The 20,760-nt window shown below is 43.6% G+C and overlaps 1 protein-coding gene across 10 annotated transcripts in view; it reads right to left on the bottom strand.

The window, feature by feature from the left end:
- The window catches only part of MLLT10 (MLLT10 histone lysine methyltransferase DOT1L cofactor), a 222,898-nt gene that overhangs the window by 71,308 nt on the left and 130,830 nt on the right, over positions 1-20,760 (bottom strand). For all 10 annotated transcript variants that reach the window (XM_073334203.1, XM_073334205.1, XM_073334208.1 and 7 more), the window contains one exon: positions 19,075-19,644. In XM_073334203.1, the coding sequence (XP_073190304.1) occupies positions 19,075-19,644 (570 nt within the window). The remainder of the gene's footprint in view (positions 1-19,074; positions 19,645-20,760) is intronic.

The following is a 20,760-nucleotide window of genomic DNA, read 5'->3' as shown; positions in this document are numbered from 1 at the left end:
TGACAGCAGTAAGTGAATAAATCAATCTAAAAATTAGACTAATGATAAAATTAAAGATGTGGCAAGGAGAACACTTTAAATGATAGACCAAAGGCTGTGTCTAAACTAAGGGTCAAATCCTGGTCAATTTAAGTTGACTAAAGTTCTGCTTTAACCTCAATTGGAGCACGATTTGAAACTAATGAAAAAAAACTATTAAACCAGTGATATAGGCTGCATAATGCAGTCTGGTTAGTTGCTTGTTCTTGCATTCGTTTACCTCACCCATAGCACAAGTTTTTGCAATAAGTGTTTTGAGATGTCTCCACATAGCACACCTTCCACCTGTGGCTGTACAGTGAATTTTGAAGCTCCTGAAGCACTTTTCCAATAATGTGCAGCACTTATAATGGGTCTTTTGAGTAATTTCTAAATTCAAAATGCTGGATTATGGGCAGTTAGGAAGAAGGACATGCTAAAGTGATGCAGCTGCAGCCTCTCTTGCTTTTTGTCTATGCTTGGGAGAAACTACTGAAGATTAACTCAGGTTCAACTGCACCAAAGCTTCAAACAACAGATACAGGTAATACGGTAAAATAACTGGGACAGTTATGTGTGGGTAGAAGGCACTGGAAAGTCAATGCCCTCCAACTAATGGTTTTGATGGAATACTTTTTCACCTATTGTAAACAGAGCCAAAGGGCATGTCTGCAGAGATTTGGGATTCTAAAATTTTGTTCAGCTTTCTTTAAAGGTTGTTAGGGAACAAAAAGTTGTTGAATTCTTTGGAAATATCTGTAAAATTACAAGCATCCAAAAATGTTTTGAATTCCACCATTTTAAATATAAAAAGGGGTTATCACAGCCAGCAGGACCAGGAGTAAGGAACTAATCACGCCAACCTCAATCTTTCCACTGCAGAGCCAGGTCTTTTGTAGCATATGGAACCTATTACTGTACCCAGCCAAACTTCCAGCAGAATAAAAGGACAATCCCTTTACAGGCATTCTGATGTCAGCAGCCTCAATCTTGACCGGGGCATTTGAGGGCCACTATCCAGAGGCCCACTATCCTTACCTCTACCAATAAAGCAAGCTGTATTGTGAGGTTGAAAAGCTACTTGCTCAGAGAAGTGGAGGAAGGTAAACAGGGACTATGGTTGTGTTTTTATACAGCACATAGCACAATGTATTTGGGTAGAAATTTTAATGCTCCTGCCCTGAATAAACATTTTCCAGTTTAAAGCCCTATTGCTTGATCTAGCTACCATTCCTTGCATTATCAAGATAATTTTGTTTTACTAGAAAGCTGAGAGAGGACGACCTATTTATTAATGTGTTCCTTGTGAAACCTTTCCAGGAGATCTCTAAAAAAATAGTTGTCATGAATAGTTTTAGGTAGCACAGCCTACTCATCTATCATTTGGTTTTCCTAACCTTAACCTTATGAGAACTTTCAGTTTCTGGTTTACGGCAAATTAATTTCAACCATTCAGTAGGCTTGTTTTGGGGGTGGGGGTGGGGGGGGCGGTGGAGAGACCGAATTGTAGTTTTATTGCCCCTGATCCTGCCAACACAAATCTGAGTAACTTTTCACATGAGTTGGCAGGACCAGGGCCTCAGGTTGTGTAAAAATGCTGCAAGTATTGATTCAGAGAAGATGATTGGGTCATGTAATCTGCACGCCTGATTCTAAGATTGAGCGGGAAGAAAATCAAGAAAACGAGGACACAGCAATGGAGAAAAGAACAAAAGAGGGTAGGAGAATAGACAACAAAAGGAAAGACAGTGTCAATATCAATGACAGTAATAGTCAGGTAGGTGATACCAGCAGAAGAATGACTGTACCTAATCGACGAGGAATCTAGGTACGGACAAGCAGAAACAACTAAGGTGTCTGTACACCAATGCAAGAAGCCAGGGTAACAAAATGGAGCAACTAGAACTACTGGTGAAGGAAGCGAAACCAGACATTATTGGGATAACGGAAGCATGGAGGAATAGTAGTTATGACTGGAGTACAGGTATTGAAGGGGAAGTGCAGTTCAAGAAAGACAGAAATAAAGGTAAAGGTGATGGAGTAGCATTGTCATGAGAAATCAGAAATGATGGAAAGGATAAAAAGTTAGCTGTTTGTGTCAAAATCACTTTGGGAAAGAATGGTAACAGAGGCTCCACTGGGATAGTGTTAGGGGTCTGCAATAGAACCCCAGGATCATATTTGGATACGTACAGAAACCTCTGATATTTTAAATGAAATAACTAGTACTGGGAATTATGTGATTATGGGCGACTAATTTCCCAGATATACATTGGAAGACAAATGCTATTAATAACGATAGGGCCCCAGATATTCCCGGATGTGACAGCTGACAGATTTCTTCACCAAGTAGTCACCAAACCCACAAGAGGTTATGCCATTTTAGATTTAGTATTGCTAAGTAGTGAGGACCTCATAGAAGAGCTGGTTGTAGAGGATAACTCATGATCACTTGAACTAAAGTTAATTCAGTTTAAACTAAACGCAAGGATAAACAAAAATAGGTCTGCAACTAGGGTCTCCTTCATTTCAAAAGGGCACACCTAAAAAAATTAAGGGGATTAGTTAGGGAAGCAGACTGTACTGAAAAACTCAAAGATCTGAATGTGGGGGAGGCTTATAATTATTTTAAGTCAAACCTGCAGAAGCTATCTGAAGCATGCAACCCAAATAAGGGTAAAAAATTCATAGGGCAGGGCTGCAGCCCAAACTGGATGAACAAGCATCTCAAACAAGTTATTAGGAGAAAGCAGAAAGTCTACAAGGAATGGAAGAAGGGATGAATCAACAAGGAAAGCTACCTCTTGGAGATTAGAAAGTGTAGGGAAAAAATGAGAACTGCTAAAAGACGAGCAGAGCTGGACCTTGCAAAGGAAATGAAAACCAACACTAAAAAGTTCTTTAACAATAATAAATAAAAAGAAAATAAGGAAAAACGAAGTGGGACTGCAAAACATTGAAGATTGGGTGGAGATCAAATATAATCTAGACATGATCCAACACCTAAACAAATACTTTGCCTCAGTTTTTAATAAGGGTAATGAGGAGCTTGGGCATAGTGACAGGGTGGCTAATGTGAATGAGGATACAGATGTAGAAATTATCACATCCAAGGAGGAAGAGAAACTCAAACAGCTTAATGGGATCAAATCAGATAATCTCCATCACAGAACATTAAAGGAATTGGCATATGTGATTGCAAGCCCAACAGCAAGGGTTTTTAAATAAATCTGTAAACTTACCTGTCATACCCTACGACTGGAGAATTGCAAATACAGTAACTATACTTAAAAAAAGGAAAAAGATGATCTAGGAAACTACAGGCCCATTAGTTTGATCTCAATTGTATGCAAGGCCTTAGAACAAATTCTGAAAGAAAGAGAAACTAAAGACATAGAGGTAAACAATAATTGGAATAAAACAAAAGGCAGATCATGCCAGAACAACATGATTTCTTTCTTTGAGAAGATAAAAAAAGGTTACCTACCTTTTTCTAACTATTGTTCTTCAAGATGTGTTGCTCATGTCCATTCCAAGTAGCTGTGTGTGTACTGTGTGCACAGTCACTGGAAGCTTTTTCCCCTAACAGTATCGTTGGGTCGGTTTCAGGCAACCCCAGACTTGCGTTTTCATGGTGCCACATATAAGGCGCTGCCAACCCGCCACCTCTTCAGTTCCTTCTTCCCAGCTGGCTCCGACAGAGGGGTAAGCGGGTGGGTCTTGGAATGGACATAAGCAAAACATCTTGAAGAACAAGAGTTATGAAAAAATAGGGTAACCATTTTTTCCTCTTTAAGTGCTTGCTCATGTCAATTCCAAGGTGGTGACTCCCAAGCAGTTCCCAGGAGGAGGGGTCAGAGTTCATGGATTTGCAGACTGTAGTACAGTACTGCTCTGCTGAATGCATCTCTGGCCTGCTGAGTAATAGCATAGTGTGAGGTGAAGGTGTGGCTCGATGACCATGTTGCAGCCCTACAGATCTCCTGGATCCGGACTTGTGCCTGGAATGCCGCCGAGAAGGCTTACACCCTTCTGGAGTGTGCTGTCAGTGTGGGGGCAGGTATCTTTGCCAAGTCATAGCACGCTCGGATACAGAACATGATCCATGATGAAATTCTTTGGGAAGACACTGGGAGGCCCTTTATTCTGTCTGCTATTGTGGCAAAAAGCTGTTTGAGTTCCAAAATGGTTTTGTCCTTTTGATATAAAAAGCCAACACCTGCCTAACATCCAGGGAATGGAGCTTTTGTTCCCAGCTCTTGGCAAGTGGCTTAGGGTAGAAAACTGGGAGAAAATGTCATGGTTGACAGGAAACTGTGAGATTACCTTTGGAAGAAAGGCTGGGTGAGGCCGAAGCTGGACCTTGTTCTTACAGAAGTGTATGGAGGCTCGGATGTCAGGGCCTTAAGCTCAGACACCCTCCTGGCTGAAGTTATAGCCACCAGGAATGCTATCTTCCAGGAAAGGTAGAGCAGAGAACATGTTGCTAGGAGCCCATTAGTTTCAATAGCACTAAGTTGAGATCCCATGCAGGGATAGATTGTCACACTTCAAGGTGTAACCTGTCAAGCCCCTAAAGGAAATGGCTGACCATTAGGTTAGTAAAAACCGATTGGACAGTGACCCCTGGGGTGGAATGCTGAAATCACAGCCAGGAGAAACTTTATTGATGACATCGAAAGACCTTGCTGTCTCAGATGTAACAGATAGTCCAAGATAAGGGGTATTGATGAATGAATAGGTGGAGTGCCCTTCTGCACCGACCAAATAGAAAATCTCATCCACTTAGCCACATACATGGCCCTAGTGAATGTCTTCCTGCTGCCCAGGAGGACTTCTCTAACAGGATCTGAGCATGTTAGCTCCAGAGAGTTTAGCCATGAAGGTTCCATACCGTGAAGTGAAGAGACTCGACGTTGGAATGCTGAAGATGACCGTGGTCTTGGGTGATCAAGTCCGGAACCGGGGCAGGGTGATTGGGGTCTCCACAGACAGGTTCTAGGAGAATGGTTTACCAGCACTGACGGGGTCAGGCTGGTGCGATCAATATCAAAGATGCTCCTTCCCTTCTGACCTTCCGTAGGACTTTGTGAACATATGGCAAGGGTGGAAACAAGTAAAACAGATGGTCCTTCCAGGGAAGGAGGAATGCATCCACAATTAAGCCTGAGCTGTGATTCAAGAAGGAGCAGAACTGCAGAAACTTCCTGTTGTGTCTTGCCATGAACAAGTCTATATGGGGAATTCCCCACCACTGGAAGATGTTGTTCACGATGTCCATGTGAATGGACTGCTCATGGTTGTGGAAGACCTGCTGAGATGGTCCACCAACTTGTTCCGAGATCCTGGAAGGTAAGATGCCTCTAGATGTACTGAGTAGGCTATGCAGAAGCTTGACGATTTCCTGGCATAGGGGAGAGGAGCATGCTCCACCCTGTCTGTTTTATATAAAACAGATACACACCTTCCCTGCAGATCCGCCTGGAAGGTCTGGCAGGCTAAACAACTGCTCTTAGCTCTCTGAACTGATGTAAAGTGAGAGCTCTGCTAGAGATCAGAGACCTTCTATCTTGAGCCTCCCTAGATGTGCTCCCCATCCTGTTGCTGACACATCTGTAATCAGAGATTGCGAGGGCTGGGGTCTGAGAAAAGGCATTCCTGTGCATACAATTTGAGGATTGAGCCATCACCGGAGAGCCTTGATAACCGAGGGGGACAGAGTGACAACCTTGTCTAAGTGGTCTCGGCTTGGGTGATATACTTAGGCGAGCCAAGACTTGAGAGGTCTGAGCTGAAGCCTCTCATGCTGTACTACATACGTACAGGCAGCTATATGCCCTAGAAGTATCAAACAGTTCCGTGCCATGGAGGTGGGGTAGCGCCCAAGGCCCTCTACAATGGAGCAAATGGCCTGGAAACAAGATTCCGGGAGGAACGTTCTGGCCTGTCCCGAATCTAGTACTGCCCCTATAAACTCTATTCTCTGAGTGGGAGAGAGGGTTGACTTTTGTGCATTCACCAGCAGGCCTAGCCTGTCGAACGTTGCCTTTATCAGAGTATTTCTGTTATTGCACAGCATCAACTATGAAGTACAAGAACAGACTTTACTTGGCCATTTTACTGTTCTTTCATTAAATAAAACGGAAGGTAAGTTTGCTTGCTCTTGAGAAGTGCTGACAGTAATATGAACTTTGTCATCAGAATGAAAAATAGACTTGGTATTCAATATCCATGCTCCTAAAGAGATAGAGAAGGAGGTACCTCAAATCCCTGATGATTTCTGACCAAAATCTGAATTTAAAGTTTATGTTAGTAGAAACCAAAGTTAGCTATACATGAAACAGCAGATGGTAACAGGGTATGCCGCAGTATGGATCCTCAGAAAAGTCTGATAAAAAGGGGCACCCTCCACCGCCCAAGTTATTAGGATCTTCAGAGGAAGGGCAGTACATTGGATGTAGAAATCAGAGAAAGCACAGAACCAAAGTAAAGATCAAATTTCGTTCTCTGAGCACTTTGGGGGATTAATATGGTGTGGTCCAATTTAGCCTTCCATTATAGTGTTAATTGCTGTTCCATTATAGCTTTCCCTCTTCATGAGGGCAAAACTGCATAGAAAATATTTTAGCTGTTTATCACTTATAGCACCATCTACCACATCTATCTGCTATCTTCCAGCACAGCTACTAACCACCCCAAATTCCATGTCTTGTCAAATAAGCATTTTACGTCTTCCAATTCTCCTCTATGCTCACTCACCCAAAGCCACTATTCAATCCTAAATCCAGAGTCATTTAATCATCAATGTTCTTTTTAACAAACTGTCTCTACACTTGATTTTTTAGTTGTGTTAACACAATTACAGATTCTCATGTGAACAATCCACAAACATGTTGTAAGAACCCATGGGCCTAGAACGGGGGACTCAGAGTCTGAGGCAGGCGCCACTTCCTCATCTCCACCAACGGCCCAGGTGGGGTTGCCACCAAGTAGTAGTGAGAGGCAAAGGCCAGCAGGAAGTTCCACCCTACGGATCATAAGCAACAGTCCTGCATGATTCCGTTATTAGCTTGCACTCTCTATATAAATCAGGAAGCCATTTTGGGGAGCCTCTGGTGTGCTACTGTCTCAGACCCTGCTTGCCACTCCTCGTTGTGACTCGTCTGGATTCCATATTCTCAACTTCAGGCTGGCTCCTTATCCTAACCTTGATTTATTGTCTTTATCTTAGGACCACTGACGACCCTGGTGCAACACCCTAACCTTACCCTGATTCTCACCTCATGCTCTCAGTTTGGTTACAGACTCTGAAGTTTTGACCTGGCCCGGCCCTGGACTGATTTTTGACTCTTTGGCTCAGATACTGAGCAGCTCACGCAATGCCCACAGACTGCCCAAGACCCAACCCTGACAGATTGCTCAGACCACCCCCTCTGCAGACAATGGAAGGGACAGATCCAGCTTCTACCCACATTTCCCAAAACCCACAGGAACGAGCTGCCTGCTTGCAAACAAAGAACCCTATGCTGCAGGCTCCATCAGAATAGACCATGGCCAAAGTGCTGGCCCTGTGCAAGCAACTGGCTCAGTCATAGAACCACACCATGGAACTCATATCTTAAGTACAAACTGTCCAGGAGCAACTTGCACATCCACAAGGAGAAGCAGTTGTCCTGTGTGTTGGGGTAGAGCACTCAACGCCTCTTGAGCAGGGTCCCGCAGTAGTGCTAGGAGCAATTTGACAGGGACTGCCAGAACTATCAAGGTTTCCTAAGCAAGTGTTGGCTACTTTTCCTGCTATGCCCTAGAATGTACCCCACAGACCAATCAAAGGTGAGGCTGGTGATTAGCCTGCTTGTCGGAGAAGCACTGCATTGGGCCTCCCCTCTGCTAGAACAAAACAGCCAGTCACTCTCTAACTGGGAAAACTTCCTGTGAAAATTCTTGACCATCTTTGATGATGCACACTGTGCCCCACTAGGCAGAAGCCACCCTCTGGAAGCTTAGACAACCGTAAGGGCTGGCCACTTCATACACCATCCATTTCCAACAGCTCGTGGCTGATGCTGAGAGGAACAAGTCAGCGCAACTGCACCAGTTCCAGTGGGGTGTCAGCAAAGAGGTGAAAGACGAGCTAGCTCACATAGAGAGCCCTACCCAACTCAACACTTTCACTGATCTCGTCCTTTGTATTGACACCTGGCTGCTACAATACCCACCTGGTGAAGTGAAGAAACAGATTGACAGAGCTAGAAGTGTACCCAGAAGTCACCTACTAAAGGACAGGCCCAACAAAGAAAGTAACAGAATGCCCCTAGCTGTCACCTACAGCCCCCAACCAATACCTCTCCAGTGCAACATCAAGGATCTACAACCTATCCTGAAGGACTATCCCTCACTCTCTCAGACCTTGGGTGACAGGCCAGTCCTCGCTTACAGACTGCCCCCCAACCTGAAGAGACACCATTATAGGACGTAACCACATCATCAGGGGCTCGTTCACCTGCACATCTACCAATGTGATATTTGCCATCATGTGCCAGCAATGCGCCTCTGCCATGTACATTGGCCAAACCGGACAGCCTCAACACAAAAGAATAAATGAACACAAATCAGACGAGAATTGTAATATTCAAAAACCAGTAGGAGAACACTTCAATCTCCCTGGACACTCAATAACAGACTTAAAAGTGGCAATTCCTCAACAAAAAACTTCAAAAACAGACTCCAACGAGAAACTGCACAACTGGAACTAATTTGCAAACTGGACACCATCATATTAGGCCTGAATAAAGACTGGGAGTGGATGGGTCACTACAAAAAAGTAAGGTTTCCCTCTGCTAATACTCACACCTTCTTGTCAGCTAATACTCACACCTTCTTCTTAACTGTTGGAAATGGGCGATGTCCACCTTGATTGCATTGACGTCGTTAGCACTAAAAAAAATTAATTTTCCTCCTTTGATATTCACCCCTTCTTGTCAACTGTTGAGAACCACTTTCACCTTCATTGAATTAGCCTCGTTAGCACTGACGCCCCCACTTGGTGAGGCAACTCATCTTTTCATGTACTGTAATATTTATACTGCTTTCTGTATTTTTCACTCCATGCATCTGATGAAGTGGGTTTTAGCCCACGAAAGCTTATGCCCAAATTAATTTGTTAGTCTCTAAGGTGCCACTACGACTCCTTGTTGTATTTATATTCTGAATACACATTTCCAACCAGCTGTGCACCCACTTATAGCAGGCTCACCTAGGCTCTACTTCCCTAGTTTACTTATGAAAAGGTCATGTGAGACCGTACCAAAATCCTTACAAAAGTCAAGATACATCATAACTATTGCTTTGCCCCAATCCACAAGCCTTGTTACGCTGCCAGCGAAGAATATTAGGTGGGTTTGACATGATTTGTTCTTGACAAATCCATGATGACTGTTACTTATCACCTTATTCTCTTCTAGGGCAGAGGTTCTCAAACTGTGGTCCACGAGCTCCATTCAGGTGGTCTGCGGATAGTTCCTTCTAAGGTGCGTGCCTGGGCAGCCACACACAAGACAATGAAGGGCCACCCACCTAATTAGTGGAGCCGTGAAGGTGCCTGGACCCTGGAAAGGACACATAGATTAGAGTTGGAAGAGACCTCAGGAGGTCATCTAGTCCAACTCCCTGCTCAAATCAGGACCAGCCCCAACTAAATCACCCCAGCCACGGCTTTGTCAAGCCAGGCCTTAAAAACCTCTAAGGATGGAGATTCTACCACCTCCCTAGGTTACCCATTCCAGTGCTTCACCACCCTCCTAGTGAAATAGTTTTTCCAAATATCCAACCTAGACCTCCTCCACTGTACCTTGAGACCATTGCTCCTTGCTCTGTCATCTGCCACCACTGAGAACACCCCTTCCCTCAATCTGCTGGCGATGCTTCTAGTAATTCAGCCCAATATGCCGTTAGCCTTCTTGGCAACAAGGGTACACTGTTAACTCATATCCAACTATTCTCAGTAAGTGCCCAATCAAGAAACACTTAAATTAACAATGGACTTTGAGAGAATCATAGAATCATAGAATATCAGGGTTGGAAGGGACCTCAGGAGGTCATCTAGTCCAACCCCCTGCTCAAAGCAGGACCAATCCCCAATTAAATCATCCCAGCCAGGGCTTTGTCAAGCCTGACCTTAAAAACTTCTAAGGAAGGAGATTCTACCACCTCCCTAGGTAACGCATTCCAGTGTTTCACCACCCTCCTAGTGAAAAAGTTTTTCCTAATATCCAACCTAAACCTCCCCCACTGCAACTTGAGACCATTACTCCTTGTCCTGTCTTGTGTTTTGTTTTATTTTGCTTGGTAACTTACTTTGTTCTCTCTGTTATTACTTGGAACCATCTAAATCCTACTTTTTACATTTAATAAAATAATGTTTTACTTATTAATTAACCCAGAGCAAGCAATTAACTCCTGGGGGAGCAAACAGCTGTGTATATCTCTGTATCAGTGTTATAGAGGGCAAACAATTTATGAGTTTATCCTGTATAAGCTTTATATAGAGTAAAACAGATTTATTTGGGGTTTGGATCCCATTGGGAACTAGGTATCTGGGTGTTGGAGACAGGAGTGCTTCTTAAGCTGTTTTCAGTTAAGCCTGTAGCTTTTGGGGAATGTGGTTCAGACAAGGGTCTGTGTTTGTAGCAGGCTAGCGTGTCTGGCACAACTAGGCAAGGTACTGAAGTCCTAAGCTACCAGGGAAAATGGACTCAGAGGTAGTCCCAGAACACTAGGTGGCAGTGTCTGTGACCAAACCCATCACAGAGTACTACAGCTTTTTCCACATCATCTGTCACTACGTTGCATCCCCCATTCAGTAAGGATTCCACACATTCCCTGACCTTCTTCTTGTTGCTAACACACCTGTAGAAACTCTTCTGGTTACTCTTCACATCCCTTGCTAATTGCAACTCCAATTGTGCTTTGGCCTTCCTGCTTACACCCCGGCATGTTCGAGCAATATTTTTATTCTTCTCCCAAGTCATCTGTCCAACTTTCCTCTTTTTGTAAACTTCCTTTTTGTGTTTAAGCTCACCGAAGAGTTCTCTGTAAGCCAAGCTGGTCATCTGCCATATTTGCTATTCTTTCTGCACATCGGGATGGTTTGTCCCTGTGCTCTCAATAAGGCTTCTTTAAAATACAGCCAGCTCTCCTGGATTCCTTTCCCCCTCATATTAGCCTCCATGGGGATCTGCCCATCAGTTCCCTGAGGGAGCCAAAGTCTGGTTTTCTGAAGTCCAGGGTCCGTATTCTGCTGCTCTCCTTTCTTCCTTTTGTCAGGATTCTGAACTCAACCATCTCATGATCACTGCTGCCCTGGTTGCTATCCACTTCTACTTCCCCTACCAATTCTTCCATGTTTGTGAGCAGCAGGTCAAGTGGAACAAAGCCCCAAGTTGGTTTTTCCAGCACTTGCACCAGGAAGTTGTCCCCAACACTCTCAAAAAATTTCCTGGATTGTCTGTGCACTGCTGTATTGCTCTCCCAGCAGATGTCAGGGTGATTGAAGTCCTCCATGAGAACCACGGCCTGTAATCTGGAAACTTCTGTTAGTTGTCCGAAGAAAGCCTGGTTTACCTCATCCTCCTGGTCTGCTGGTCTATAGCAGACGACTACCATGACATCACCCTTGTTGCTCTCGCCTCTAAACTTAACCCAAAGACTCTCAATAGGCTTTTCTCCAGTTTCATAGTGGAGCTCCAAGGAATCATACTGCTCTCTTACACACAGTGCAACTCATAGCATCACATAGGAATTCTGTGGCAGAGGATGGGATAAAATCCAGTTCTCTAGAGCAGCATTCAGCTCCCTTAACCATGATATCATCCTTTTTCTTCCTGCAATACTCTGCCTCATTCATCAAACACCTTCCAACCTGGCTAACAAAGGAATCCAGGGTCCTACTCTCAACAGCTAGCTAGCTAGCTGTGGTAGTAACTGATTTTTCAGCTTGCAGCCAGTTAAATGTGTGTTTTTGTTTTGGATCAAACGGAATCTAAATATTGCACAAAAAACAAAAAAAAAACCCCAACAACCTTCCAGTCAATTAAAAAAAAAATCCATTTCAGGTTGAACGAAAGGCAAACTGAAAAAAACAATTCCATCTATTATATTGACACCCACTTGTATAATCAATAAGGCTTGAACCTTTATATCCACCACACAGACTTCTGCCATGTCAGCTAACAGAGTAACTGATAAAAGCAGTAGGTTGCCAACCTCTATGTGGACCAGCACTAGAAGAGAATGGACCACTTTTCCATATTTGCTGGTAGCAGAGGAATAGTGAGACTCAGGGATCTTTGGTTCTATTCGAGGCTCAGGTGAGGGTGGGGGGGAGTCTTTGTGCTCATTCTCCCCAAGTTTGACCCCTTCTTCCCCCATCCCCTCCAACTAGTCACTGTCCAAGTCCTGTCTCTTCTCACCCCTTTCCATCCCAGTCCTTTTCATCTCACCTAGCCAGTCACAATCTCGATTCCGCAGGCCAAATCTCTTTGCATAGGAAAACTTAGTCTCACCCTTCAGTACTAGTTTAAACCTGCAAGTGATTCATGCCCCATGCTGCAGAGGAAGGCCAAAAAAATCCCCAGGATCTCTGCCAATCTTCCCCAGGGGGAAAATCCTATCTGACTCCAAATACGGCCTCCAAGTCGATACCTGGGAAAGAATTCTCTCTAGTAACTCAAAGCTCTCCCCATCAAGCATCCTGTCTCCGGCGGTTGGGGATTTTTGCTACTGGCAGTCGCCAAAGGGCCACATGCCATTGTAGGCAGTCCCTTACCACCATCCCATCCATAAACAGGCCGAAATCGTAAGGAATCAGCAAAGCTTGCTGGTTCGTGATCCTGATCTGTAAACCTTTGAAATAAAGTTTCCTGCCAAACAGATTTAGTTTTTTTGCTTCCTTTTCTTTTGGAGAAGAGGCCTAATGTCCTTGCCTCACCTTTTCACTGGAGGCCACGACCACCAGGGAGCTGGATGGTTGTTCAAGTGTTCAAATCCCTGTGAATGGACATAATCTCTCTTCTTCTCCACCATTTCGGCAGTGGGAGGCAAAAAAAAAGGGGGCCTGCCATAAAATCTTGACAAGCTCCAGGATAACCTCATTAATGAGGAGAGCTATCTTAGATGGTCCTGCAGAGGCTAAAATGTCCACAAGCCTGTGTGACCTTTCTTGTATATCTTCTGGCTGGATATCTAGAGCAGCAGCCACTCTCCTCAACAAGTTCTGATGAGCTCTAAAATGAACAGGAGGGGAAGAGGTACATTCAGCCACTACTGCCTCATCAGGAGACAACGAAGAAGAGGTTAAAGGTTGTTGAGGATGTCCATCCTCCAATTCATCTACAAGAGAGTTCCGTGCACTGTGCTCCACATGCGCACTACCAATTTCAATACCAGGGGAAGAAAGACTGTGACCTTCCTGCAGATGATCCTGGACCTTGGCTGACACTGAAGCGTGGGAAGGGACAAGAGGATCTGGAATGTGTGGGAAGCCCCAAGGGGTCCAGAAGAGCCACTGGCACAGAGGTGGGACCCAGTTCCAGGTAGGTCACTGATTCTTATAATGCTGAGCCTGTGGACTGTAGCATGGAGGGCAGACATCGCACTGGGGTTTCTGGGCATCTTCAGGTCAGGACACAAAGGATCTGATTTCCGAGTCTGATAAGGAGTCCACTTTCTCCAACCATGGGGGAACTGAACCCGTTGGTACCAAGAAGAAAAGTTCTGAACCTGGAGAATTGGGTACTGGTGAAATCATCACTGGCTTGCCTCTAGTTGCAATCCTATGCAGAGGTACCACAAGAGTAGAACTGGCTGGTACCGAATGGTGCTCTGGGGCTGAACCTGGGACCACAGGAGCATGAGGTTCAAATACAGGTAACATGCCACACTCTTGAATCATGGAAGAAGTTGGTACCACCAAATTAAGCAATGATCTGGCTGTTTCGAAAACCTTTGGTGTTTACAGCACCGGAAAGGGCTCCTGAATGCAGTTCCAAGATGTGTGCCAATCCTTTGGGGATTGGTCTCAATGGACACTTCCTGGGTTCTGCAGTCATCAATCCCTCCTGGCTCACAGAACATCTTGCGGATGCAACTTTTGTAAGCGCCCCTCTGAGTCCTTGTGAAAAAAGGACTGTCCTCGTGACAGACTGGACTTTTACATAGAGTACTTCCGCAGACGTGCACAGGCTGAAATTGTGAACAAACAGAATCACTTATCTCATAACCTCAGCCGTACAGAACGCAATGCCATCCACAGCCTCAGAAACAACTCTGACATTATAATCAAAGAGGCTGACAAAGGAGGTGCTGTAGTCATCATGGACTGGTCAGATTATGAACAGGAGGCTGCCAGGCAACTCTCTAATACCACATTCTAGAAGCCACTATCCTCCGATTCCACTGAGGAGTACCAAAAGAAACTACACCATCTACTCAAAAAACTCCCTGCTGCAGCATGGAACAAATCTACACAGACACAACCCTAGAGCCCTGACCAGGGGTATTCTATCTGCTACCCAAGATCCATAAACCTGGAAATCCTGGATGCCCCATCATCTCAGGCATTGGCACTCTTATAGCAGGATTATCTGGCTATTTGGACTCTCTCCTCAGACCCTACACTACCAGCACTCCTAGCTATCTTCGAGACACCACCAACTTCCTGAGGAAACTATAATGCATTGGTGAACTTCCTGAAAACACCATCCTGGCCACCATGGATGTAGAAGCTCTTTACACCAATATTCCACATGAGGATGGACGACAAGTTGTCAGGAACAGTATCCCTGATGCGGCCACAGCACACCTGGTGGCTGAGCTTTGTGACTTTGTCCTCACCCACAGCCATTTCAGATTTGGGGACAATCTATACCTTCAAGTCAGCGGCACTGCTATACGTACCTGCATGGCCCTAGTGCCCCTCCTCTGCTTGCGCTACATTGATGACATCATCATATGGCCCAACGGGAAGGAGGCCCTTGAAGAATTTCACATGGATTTCAACAATTTCCACCCCACCATCAACCTCAGCCTGGACAAGTCCACACAAGAGATCCATTTCCTGGACACAACAGTGCGAATAAGTGATGGTCACATAAACAGCACCCTATACCGGAAACCTACTAACCGCTATTCTTACCTACTTGCCTCCAGCTTCCATCCAAGACACATCACATGATCCATTGTCTACAGCCAAGCTGTAAGATACAACCACATTTGCTCCAGTCCCTCAGACAGAGACAAACACCTACAAGATCTTTATCAAGAATTCTTAAAATTACAATACCCACCTGGGGAAGTGAGGAAACAGACTGACAGAGCGAGACAGGTACCCAGAAGTCACCTACTACAGGATAGGCCCAACAAGGAAAATAACAGAACACTGCTGGACATCATGTAGAGCCCCCAGCTAAAACCTCTCCAGTACATCATCAACGATTTACAACCTATCCTGGAAAACGATCCCTCACAGACCTTGGGAGACAGGCCAGTCCTCGCTTACAGAGACAGTCTCCCAGCCTGAAGCAAATACTCACCAGCAACTACACACCACACCACACCACAGAAACACTAACCTAGGAACCAATCTCTGTAACAAACCCCATTGCCTACTCTGTCCCCGTATCTACTTTTGCGACACCATCAGAGGACCCAACCACACCAGCCACACCATCAGGGGCTCATTCACCTGCACATCTACTAATATGATATGTGCCATCATGTGCCAGCAATGCCCCTCTGCCGTGTACAGTGGCCAAACTGGAAAGTCTCTATGTAAAAAAAATAAATGGACACAAATCAGACATTAGGAATGGTAACATACAAAAGTCAGTAGGAGAACACTTCAATCTCCCTGGACATTCAATAACAGATTTAAAAGTAGCCATCCTTCAACAAAAAAACTTCAAAGACAGACTTAAAAGAGAAACTGCAGAGCTACAATTTATTTGAAAACTTAACACCATTAATTTGGGCCTGAATAGGGACTGGGAGTGGCTGGCTCACTACAAAAGCAATTTTCCCTCTCTTGGTATTGACACCTCCACATCCACCCTGACTGAATTGGCCTGGTTATCACTGGTTCTCCACTTGTAAGGTAACTCCCTCCTCTTCATTTGCCAGTATATCTATGCCTGGATCTGTAATTTTCACTCCATGCATCTGAAGAAGTGGTTTTTTAACCTACGAAAGCTTATGCCCAAATAAATCTGTTAGTCTTTAAGGTGCCACCGGACTCCTCGTTGTTTTTGTAGATACAGACTAACATGGCTACCCCTCTGATACTTGAGTCCCTGTGAACACTCAATGCCTTCCTCTCCGAGGGTGTCAGTACAGAGTCCTTAGGAGACTTACACAGTCTTTTCTTAGGCACCAGTAATGCAGATCTGCCTGAAGACTCTGTTAGATGTGCTCAGTATCTGTTCTGAGTAGGAGGGTTCCAACAGTGGATGAAATACAGACACCATGAGCAGGTACTTGAGTATGGCAGTCCTATCCTTTTCCAATGGGGTTTGAACCCTCTGCGAATATGACATTTATCACTTCCATTCACCTCTCCCTGACACTTACGGCAGCTGGGGTCTGGGTCACTCACTGGCATAGATCTGTTACATAAATGACAGGCCTTGAAGCCCGGAAAATGGGGCATCATTCTGGTACCCAACCAGGCACCAGGGACGCTACCCTAAAAAGACAGTATTCTAAACTTAATCCTGTAACTAATTATTTACAGATATACTATACAAGACTACAAACTAATGCTATCAGTACTATTTACACTAAGGGAGGAAGATGTGAAGAAACAAAGATCACATCTCTAACAACAACTGTCACTGGCGGTAGGAAGAAACTAAGCGGGGTCGAGGGCAGTGTGGCCCTTTATGCCTGCATGCAGCGGTGTGAGGCACCACAGAGCACTCACACTGCCCAGATGGGTACCACTTTGAGAAAAATCTCCCAACAACTGTGAACGAGGTGCACTCACACCCACAGTGGAATGTACATGTGCAACCACTTGAAGACCTTATTTTTCACAGAAATCAACAGAAGCAATAACAGACTCTGAATGTAGATTTTGGGCAAGAGATAATTTATATATATCCACATCATGTATGTGATGGTGACTGCCATATGATGAATCTGGGCCTCACACATCTTTTGACTACCTTATCTGCCCTTTACTCATTGAATCAGCTACCTGAAACTTTGTGGAATTATGAACAGGAGCATCCTATCTGCAAAGGAAAGCTCCTCAGCTTTTCAACTGATAAAATTAGGAGACTTAACACAATGGACTTTCAAACAGTGACATGTTTAGGTATGTACAGTTATTTGGCGTTATTTTTAGTAGATACTTTACAGTTTCTATATAATTGGACACATGGAGTGAGATTATCTGCCGGGCCTTTGAGATACCCAGCACCGAGCTGGCAGTCCAGGAGAAGGAGTGTTTGGGTGAGTAGCTTGATCAAAGTTAGCACATACATGTCTACCTGAGGCAAAAATTTCACCCAGGGCTACAGTGTAGATTTACACTAAGAGTACTATGCTGAAAAAGAAGAACATAGGGACAAGGATAAGATGTGGGGAATGAAGATTATCCAAAACCAGGATCTCGCATCTGGATCTGCTACCTGAACTACTGTACCATGCCATTGCAAAATCTGATTGACTTCAATGGGACTCCACACAGATGCAGAAGTCTGCACTAGCAGAACTTGATGCAGGACTGGGACATAATTCTGAAGTTCTTGGACATCATCAAGCAACAAAATAAAGTAATACACAGTAAAATGCAATTTTAAAAGTAGTATTTAGCCTGAAAACAAAACCCCTAGATAAATATTTATCTTCAGAGTCTCAGCTTTTTCCATTAATTTCAATGCAGAAGTACGTGTTCTCATCCTAATTTCTAAGACGTCCAACTTGTTAAGAAGAAACTAGCATCCTACATAAAGTACATTTTGACATTTTTCTGAACTACAATTTGTTTTTTAAAGAAAAATTATACTTTTGGGGTATGTGTCTCATTTAAAAAAAAAAAAAAAAGGTGGAATTTTCCTTTAGCTATTTTCTGAAGTATCCATTGCTAGGCATCTGAAGTCTGTGCAAATTTATAATTAAAAATATGTAAAACTGTATCCAACAACACAGACACCAAGCCACAACAATGAAACCAAAAGAAAATATTCCAAAATAAAAAAGGGCAAAATTAATAGTTGGTGCAAAAGAGATGCCAAGTGATTAAATGTAGTGATCCAAACAAAAAGGCCTTGTAAGGAGCCTTGAAGACAACAGAACAACTCTGGTGAGCACAACAGTTTGTGAGGCTGCTCCATAGACTCAAGAAGAAAAGCCTTATCCTGGCCCAATTCACACACAACCTTGGAACACAGAGGAAGGACAACCCCGTCAAACTCAATTGCCTCAGAGGGATATTGGAGAAAGAGATGGTCAGTCAGGCACATTGAGCCCAGGTTATGATGAAGGACTTGTTAAATGTTTTTTTTTAAACTAGTACCTTTCCATAAACAAATTTCAAAACTTCTGTCTAGGTGGACTGAAACTGAGTGCAGTCTGTCAGCTACAGAGGATGCTGAATATATTTTAATATTGATTTTGTTTTGTATGTGTAATAGAACACAGAATTCTGTAATCTGCAAAAATATCATTTACTGTAGTTAAATCTTCTACTATATCATTTCAAAACAACACGTTATACATTTCATTGTTTCTGCAGCTTCGGCGGTTAGGCCAATACTGGATACAGTCAGATCCATCTACTGTAGCTGTTTAAGGGTTATATGCACCTACACATATGGCAAAAAGTTAGTCTTACCAAGGTCATTATCTGCTTATCAATTCTTTTTTTTAAAAGAAACATTAAAGATACTTAAAGTAAAATCCTACTTTACATTTCTGAAAGTATACTCAGAATTGAGACTTTCTAAAATGAAGCCATGCATCTTCTAACATATGAAACAACAAATTTTAAACACCTACCTGAACCAACTGGAGATGATCCAACACTAAGACTTTGTAAACTTCCATTCCTGAGCAATGTTGGGGACTTCTGAAGGCTAGAGCTTGTTGCACTTCCTGCAGCAGATGCCACAGATGATGTTGGAGAAGCAGAAGAAACTGACAGATGGGAAATACTCTCCTGACTTTTATTCCCTTTGGGCCTACCAGGCCCATGTTTATTTTGTTTATTTCCTTTCCGTTTCTTTTCTATTACAGTCTCTTCTTCTATCCCAGAAGTTTGGACTCGCTTGTATCCTGTTGAAGTAAGGCTTGTATTACCTAAGTCTCCAGGTGAGCTGTCAAAGTTTTTAGACTGGGAAACAACGGCTGAGGTTGAAGGGAGAACAATTAAGGAACTAAAACAATTCACACTCCCTTCCTGGTTTCCCATCTCTCCTTTATGTACATCTTTGGTTGACAAAGTTTGCTGGGCATGAGTGTAACTGTCATTACGCAAATCTGATTCGGTAAAACTCAAAAAATCCTGGGGAGATTGAACTGAACTTCCAGAAGATGATTTTACACTGCCAGGAGTCCCCAAAAAACTGCCTGTAGAAAGAAGGAAAGACCAGGATTTATTTTTTTAATTATGATTACTTTTATTTTTTTAAAAATAAAATGCTCCTATCACTATTAAAACTGTTCAAGAAGCTGGATATTCTAGGTCCCTTCTGAAACACAGACAAGCCCTAAAGTGGTAAAGCTATGTGAAGAGTTGGTCTGTGGCAAGAGAGGTATATCTTTACCTTGCATTAGACAGCTGTGCACTAACTGTTTGTGTAGACCCTGCTTCTGCACACTAAGAGTTCCCTGGTGCACTTTAATCTACTCCACTTTCAAACAGGAGTAGATGGAGTGCGCTACAAAATTTCTATTGTGCAGAACCAGAGTCCACACAGGTAATGAGTGCGTGGCAGTCTAGTGCAAGATAGATTTATACCCTAGCTTGCTACAATCTGTTTGTATAGACAAGCCCTAAATTTGTAATGTAATTTTTAAACATTTAATTTGGTTTCATTATTTCTACTGTGTTTGCTTCTTAGTTTTTCACTCAGTTGGGTCTGATTCTTAGTCACCTCAATCCTGCGCTTGGGACGGGGATGGAGAGGGAAGGAGAAAGTGAGTGGAAAAGATGGACAAAAGTGGCTTATAAGCCCCCTCTAATGACCCCTATATTCTAGGATCATTCTGGGCTCTGGTGTAAGTTAAAGCACATTGCTCTAACTTACCTTCTGCTTTGTATGTCCCCCAAGATATAAAGAAGCCCTATGGCACAGTGTGCACCAGCCACATACCCAACATGCCCACACTCTGTCCTTGACATGCCCCCTCTGCCAGGGTTCTGAAGTAGGGCTATGCGTACAGCACTTGCACCCAGTCCTACACTGGCTGTGGAGGCCCTCTTCACAAGGGGTATTTTTCAGGCAGATGTATAAGGGAGCACTTTAAGCCCTTTCCTACTTTAGGAACACCATAAAAAGGCCTTTATGCAATTGAGAATCATGCCCCCTCACTTTCTACTTCTTGTGCACTAGCACAATACTGAAATTACTGGGTTGCAAATATACAGAGGAATGCTTAAGAAGTCCAAATACAAATGTGTTTTCACTGAAATTCAGTAAGTATTTCTTTAGATTTTTTTAAAGTTAGTCAATTTTTTTCAAA

Source organism: Lepidochelys kempii, chromosome 2, assembly GCF_965140265.1.
Source record: "Lepidochelys kempii isolate rLepKem1 chromosome 2, rLepKem1.hap2, whole genome shotgun sequence".
In the NCBI taxonomy this organism is placed as follows: Eukaryota; Metazoa; Chordata; order Testudines; family Cheloniidae; genus Lepidochelys; species Lepidochelys kempii.
This window is presented reverse-complemented; position numbering and strand designations above follow the sequence as displayed.